Source organism: Lathyrus oleraceus, chromosome 2 (assembly GCF_024323335.1).
Source record: "Lathyrus oleraceus cultivar Zhongwan6 chromosome 2, CAAS_Psat_ZW6_1.0, whole genome shotgun sequence".
Lineage (NCBI taxonomy): Eukaryota > Viridiplantae > Streptophyta > Magnoliopsida > Fabales > Fabaceae > Lathyrus > Lathyrus oleraceus.
In genome coordinates this window covers 72,313,187-72,320,267 of record NC_066580.1, presented here as the reverse complement: position 1 = coordinate 72,320,267, position 7,081 = coordinate 72,313,187, and the positions used below count along the sequence as shown (strand labels likewise).

Below are 7,081 nucleotides of genomic sequence, written 5' to 3'. Positions count from 1 at the left end.
TAGTAAGCAGATACATAAGTGAATCAAGTGTGTCACACATGAAGGTTGCAAGAAGAATCTTGAAATACTTAAAAGAATCGATAAACTATGGAGTTCTATATCCACGAGATTCTGAAAGTAAAGAAGCTAAGATTATTTTCTATTCAGATGTTGATTGGTGTGGAGATAAGGAACATCGAAGAAGCATAACTAGTTATATCTTTCAAGTATTTAGTGCTCCAATCTCATGGTGCTCGAGAAAGCAACATGTGGTGGCATTATCATCATGTAAGACTGAATATATAGTAGGATCATATGATGTGTATCAAGAAATTTGGATCAAATCTGTGCTGGAAGAGATGAAGGTCGAAGTGAAGAAATCTTTGGTGTTGCAGATCGACAACAAGTTAGCCATTAATCTTACAAAGAATCCAGTTCTGCATGGAAGATTGAGGCTAGGTTTCATTTCCTAAAGAGAAGGTAAACCAGGGTGAACTGAAAGTAAGACATTGCTCGAGTGAAGCACAGTTGACCGACATTCTCACCAAAGGACTGAAGATCGACATATTCCTAACTTTGAAAATAAAATTAGGAATGATTCAGATCGACTATGATTAGTTTGTGTTTCACAACTTAGATTATAAGGGGGTATGTTGTGATATAATCTAATTTAGTTAGGGTTAGAATTTGTTAGTTACTTAGTTACCAAGTTAGTCAGTTACTTTGTTGCTTAGAGTACAAATAACTTTATTACATACATATTATAATTCAATTTTATAATATTCAATATTAACAATCTTTATTCTTCATTCTCTCTCACTTTCGCTCCTCATTAAAAATGTCTCACGCACTAACACCAATAACCTATAAAGAGATAGGGTTAACTCAAACATTTAACATGATATTCAAGCTTTATGTCGCTATTAAGAATAAAAAAGGTGACATAGGATTTCGCTGCCTCTCTCCTTATCGCAAATACTTTAGTTAGACTCCTATTAACAAGAATTTATGCTAAAGGAAACTGAGTACACTCCTTCATCCATTGCCTTCATCTTCTAAGAAACTACATACTTATGATTACATTAAAATACCCCTATTTGTATTAATTATAAGCCTTCTCAAAGTCTACTTTATATAAAATCAACTATTTTCTTCGTCTTTGCACCGTCCGCCACTTCATTTTCTATAACAATGTCATCCAAAATTTGTTATCCCTTACATTTTCAATCTTCACAAAAGTTGATCATGCATCGGAAATTACATTTCCAATCACTAATATTAGACGATTCGTAAAAACCTAGTTCTTAACACCAAGAATCTATGTAGAAGGCTCATGAAACTATCATCACCTCAAATTCACGTGAACTTTCTCCCTATAAAAGACTGGACAATCAATGAAGAATATTCTTCAATGAACTTATTGAAAGGGGAAGAAAAATAGTTAAATTCATCGAGAATTGATTATATACAAAACATGCAATATTTTAATAGTAAAGTATAACAATTAACAAGAAAATTAATACAAATTTTAACCTCTTGTTGCAGTTTCTATGGTTGCATGAGCCACGAGGAACCTCTACATGAGCTAGGTGGGAAAGAAATTAATTGAAACAAATTATACTTGTCTCTAGTGATGAGTTGTGGGTGGGAAATTATATTTTTGTGATTTCACTTACAGGTTTTGAAAAGGTAAAGTAAAATAAATTAACAATTATTTAAATATTAAAGTTAATATCTATATTAATATAACAATCTTCAAATGTCATGTCACGAGAGTAATAGAGTATACATTTATATAATATGTCCATTATAGACCATCTATGATGGTTGTTCATACTCTAACTTTCATAGTAATATACAATTGCAATTTATTTTGGCTTTTGGGTAACAATGGCAATTTCAATCTAAAGGAACACGCCCTTGAATAGATATCACGGATACATTGAAATTTAAAAATTAAAAAAAATAATCAATTATTTTATTGTATAGTGAACTTTTATAACCCAACCATAACCATTATATCGTTTCGGTTTCGGTTTATTTGTCATTTGATTCGGTTTTATAATAATTTGAAACGGTTTGATTCGGTTAACAATGGAATAGAAGTGTCTTATGTTACTTTGGCATTTTAAGGCTCAAACCAAAGCCTAAAAAGTGGCAAATCTAAATAAAGATAAATAACAACATGAAATGCATTATTGAATAGAAGCTTGCACATTAGTTTTTTTTACATCAGAATCAATCATTTAAATGGAGTTTTGGGCAAAATGCTGATTTGCTAAAATTGCCTCTATAAAATCCACATTCATTGAACAACAGAGGAAAGGAGATTAAAGAATGTACAATTCAATAGTCAGAAGGAGGTGGTTAAGCATCATCTGCATCACTTCCACCATGTGCTTCATGGCTGCCCCAATAATTACTGCCGTCAGGACCTAATACTTTGAACCTGACCAAAAGAGCAAACACTTGTACAATCCCTCATACAATTACCACTCAAAAACTATGTTGCAGTGACACTTCATATTAAAAATGGGCCTAGTTCAGAGACGTGTCGACGTTAGGTGATTACACGACCCAGGCATACGTCGTTATACTCATTTTCTTTCATTTTTTTAAATTATTATCACTGTCAATGTGTCAGTATTGTGTCTGGTGTGTTTGTGCTTCAGAGCTCAAACAACATCGTATATGAGTGTCGTGTCTAGCGTGTTTGTACTTCATAGTTCAAACGACATTGTGTGTCAGTGTCGTGTCTCGTGTGTTTGTGCTTCATAGTTCAAACGACATTGTGTGTCAGTGTCCTGTCTCGTGTGTTTGTGCTTCATAGTTCAAACCACATTGTGTGTCAGTGTCGTGTCTCATGTGTTTGTGCTTCATAGTTCAAACGACATTGTGTGTCAGTGTCCTGTCTCGTGTGTTTGTGCTTCATAGTTCAAACCACATTGTGTGTCAGTGTCGTGTCTCATGTGTTTGTGCTTCATAGTTCAAACGACATTGTGTGTCAGTGTCGTGTATGGTGTGTTTGTGCTTCATAGTTCAAACGACATCATAATGTCGATGTTCAGTGTCGTGTTTGGTGTGTTTGAGCTTGATAGCTCAAACGACATCACATTACATTCAAAAATGTTATCTCAAACATCAATTTTACTAACCGTTCGATAACGGATTTTCCTTCTTTGTATTTCTGGCTCTTTTCATGAGCAGTGATCTGAAAGAAACCAAAAGGGTAACTCAATGTAGCATAGAAACAGAAAACAAAAGCAAAATTTCTCAGACGTGCCGAGTTAAGTCTTACATAAGTCCAACCGACGACTGATCCACAACCAACACAGAAAATGTCAGCCACCGTATGCATCCCAGTGATCATAGGTCTGTCCTCCTTTTCTCCAATAGTAACATTCGCGCTGTAAAAGCATACAACATTTTTAACTATATCGACGAACAGAACCAACTCCAAATATAATACAGCCAGAACTATAGAGGTTTTCGGAAGCAAGAAGCCAATCAATAAAAGAACATAACTAACAGAATGTCGGTTTCGGTTATTAAAGGAATGACACAATGATAAAGAACAGATATCAAGGATAACTTACACCTTACGAAAGAGATAAGCTTTCCCATGTCTGCTGTGGAAAGCCTGAATAAAACAGCACAAACATTTTCAAATGACCAATACTGAATTGTCGGTACCAACTAATAAACACCATTAAAACATCACGAAAAAGTTTAAAGTTTGGAAAATCATAACACTTTCAATTTAACCAGACCTAAAAATTTGGTTATTCATTCATTGGCACATTGACATTCACAAAAGTATGATTCATGAAAAACCAAAATCTGAATAGAATGGCTTTTCAAGTTTTCATAGCTCCTCAATGAAATAGGCCAAACAAGCCCAACAGGTATCATCATTAAACTATCAAAGGTTTAAAAAAAACGGTCCCCAGCCGTGAGAGCTGTCGTTTTCACAGCCACGACAAAGCGGTATCGCGGCATATATGGATGATACCAATACCATTATTCACCGTTTTTATGTTAAAGAACAATTGTGGTTAATTCACACTGCGACGACCACAATCAGCAGTGTCGTACGCGCGACGGCTATTTAAAATCTTGATCACCATACACTGATATTGTGATTATTTCTACCCAAATCCATCAAAGTACTTTAACAGAATCATAGTGTATGATCTTAATTTTTGTCAAACTCACAATAAATTCAAAAACCTAAATGAAATTACAATCCCAGAAAGAAAAAAAACAGATAACAGGATTAAAAATCGAACCTTTGAAACGATATCTTCAGAAACCGCGAGAGGAGTTCTACAGTGTTTACAGCTATAGATCCTCCCCTCAAGATGAACAACAAACAACCTCCCCATATCTGAACAACGAAAATTCCACGAAAGAACTTAACAAGATCAAAAACAGTTTTTTAGGGTCAACGTGAAAATCAACAAATACACAGTCCAAACTGAATCACATAAAGGGTGAAATTGAAGCTATGAATATAAAGTTATGATGTGAATTAAGAAGATGAAGAGGGCGAAGAGAGAAACGGTTGAATCTTACCTTAGTTTGGTTATGGAAAGAAGAGTACGCAAAAGGAGTTGCAAGAAATTTGGAGAGAGAATGAATCAAACATCGCTTTTTCTGAAAAAGTAGTACCCGACAAGACGCGTGTTGTGTTTATTTTATTTTTACAATGTTTTATTTTTTTGCTTAATCATTAATGGAACATGGATTATTTGCTATACTTTGCTTGCAAAACAAAACTCTCGTATCTTCTACTATACTACATTTTCTAACACGTCTATTTTAGTAGTATTTTTTATTGATTATTTCCATATAAAGTTTAATAAATTTATATTGATAGCATAATGATTTTAATCAATAAAAAGAAAATTGTTAGGGTATAGATTTAGTAGTATTCAAAGCTCTTTAAAAACTCATTTACACCTTTTGAGTTGTAGTCAAATTAATAAAAGAAAAATGTCAAATAAAATACTTTTCTTTTTATATCTTTTTATATCTTTTTTTTTTTTACGTATACTAGTATAAATAATATATTTTATTAATTTTCGATATTATTTCTCTTTCTTCTATAATATATTTATTATTTTATTTATTAATAATAACTAATATCATTGATAAATTTATAACTAATATTAAATTGAATTTTAAAAATGAAATATTTTTTAAAAGCGACAAGTAAGATAATAGAAAGGATAACTATTTATTTTAGTTTATCGTTTACATGCAAAGCTCTTTTAATGCAATAGTTCAGACCTCTGATGCGGAGAGCAGAGATATGTTTGTAAGAATATCATTCCAATTTTTAAATTAATGAGATCAGAGATATGTAATTTTGCAAGGCAAGAGTAAATGAAGAAGTATATGTTTTGACGTGTAGATGAGCTTATATATGACAGACAATTATAATCATTCGTGATGAGTCCAGTGCAAAGTGTATGAGACTGTTGGACGTGAATAATTTGGATATGGTGTGGAGCCCTCTTGCGAAGGTTTACATGTTCCTCGTTCTCCTACAAAGAGTATACTCTGGATTGAATATTTCATGTTAGGCCAATCTTGTTGTGCCATTTGGGTGGCCCGAACTTGTTATTCCTCCCCCCCCCCCTTTTCCCCCTCGGTATTTGCTATCATGTATGAAGTTATGATTATGATATAAGCTCTAAGACTCTCTTATATACCTCATATCTTTGTCGATTCGATGTGCCCAGGTAGATCCTTATTTTGGAGACTAGGTGGGTTGGAGACATGTTGAGTGAGAATATGTGACCTCAAGAACATGAGCATTAAATGCTTGTATTGTAACTGAAATGTTTGTCAATTTAACCTCCATGTGGCCCAAGGATACAAAGGTATGGAGTGACGATGTTGTTATAGCACTCAAGTGTCGTCATGGCATCAAATCATAGGAATCATGCCTTGTAGTATTCTTCTTAATCTCAATTATAGATTTTCATTTCCTGGTTATCTATAAAAAAGATAGATCGCCATAAGTTGCTCTTTTTCTCCTTTTGTCACAGAGCTTTATATATTTATCTCTCCTTATAAATTTTGATTCAGAAGTGATTTGATGCTTATTTTATTTGACCTTTACTCTCGCATATAGGCAATGTTTATCGATTTTTGATGATTTTGCATTTTCCCATTCAACTCAAGCTCTACAGTCTTTTCAAGGTGTAACACTTTCTTTATCTACATGTTCACTTGTTTCTGTTTATTACTTAGTTATGGCCAACTTAGAAAACCTGAACATTCTCTTAGTCGACTTATCTAATAGAGATGATATAATTGAAGTTCTTCGTGAACCAGGGTGGTAGACCTTACAATATTGGATGTGGTCCTTTTAGAGATGAGATATCCTCCCATAGACTTTATAGAAATTTAGAGATAGTTCTGACATTGTTGGGAGCTCTTGAGGTGATGGTGAAGAGTTAGAGGGTCCCCAAGATGAGGAGAACATTAAGATGAATGTTGAGGAAGATGGGTGGGAAAACCCGTTTAGGATTGACATTGGGAAAGTTGGTTGTGGTTTTTCTTTCCCTAAAATCCCCATAATAAATCGGTGTTAGTATTTGGAGTATCCAGGTTAACTTAAGACCCGTGTTTATATTAAAGGTCTTAGGCGTTTCCACGGTCAAGAACCAATTGATTATGAAGTTAAGTGGTGGATCGAGTTTCTGTAGTTGCATGTCCCTAATACATTCAGGAGGAATATACCCCAATATGGGGATTTTGTTGATTGTCTTATCGCTTTCATTCTCATTTACTTTTGATTATTTATTCTCCTTCATAATTACACATCCTCTCTAAATCAAGTTTGAATTGATTCATTTTTTAGCATGCATAAACCAATTGTTATATTTGAGTTTTGATCATGATGGTTTAAGTCAATTTTCTAAGTTATTGAAACAAGAACTATAGGCGATATCAACTCAAGTCATGTGGGAAGTGGAATCTCAAACTATTTTGAAAAACTTGAAAAATTGAGCCCACAACAAGGCTTTTCATGTTTTGATCAAGTGTATGAACACTCACTTATCCAGAGTTTTAATTGATAATGGATCAT

General features: G+C 33.6%; 1 protein-coding gene across 2 annotated transcripts; it reads right to left on the bottom strand.

Moving 5' to 3' along the window:
- Positions 1-2,147: 2,147 nt before the first annotated feature.
- Positions 2,148-4,737, bottom strand: LOC127118166 (protein yippee-like). Of its 2 annotated transcripts, none has more exons than XM_051048322.1 (6): positions 4,555-4,737; positions 4,269-4,393; positions 3,576-3,619; positions 3,278-3,386; positions 3,135-3,190; positions 2,148-2,428 (listed from the first exon to the last, which is right to left on the bottom strand). In XM_051048322.1, the coding sequence occupies exons 2-6, from the start codon at positions 4,362-4,364 to the stop codon at positions 2,347-2,349; spliced, it is 387 nt and encodes a 128-aa protein (XP_050904279.1). In that variant the 5' UTR covers positions 4,365-4,393; positions 4,555-4,737; the 3' UTR covers positions 2,148-2,346. The 2 variants fall into 2 exon arrangements, with proteins under 2 accessions (XP_050904279.1, XP_050904280.1); XM_051048323.1 differs by having other exon boundaries at positions 4,269-4,366; positions 4,555-4,711.
- Between the last annotated feature and the right edge of the window lie 2,344 nt (positions 4,738-7,081).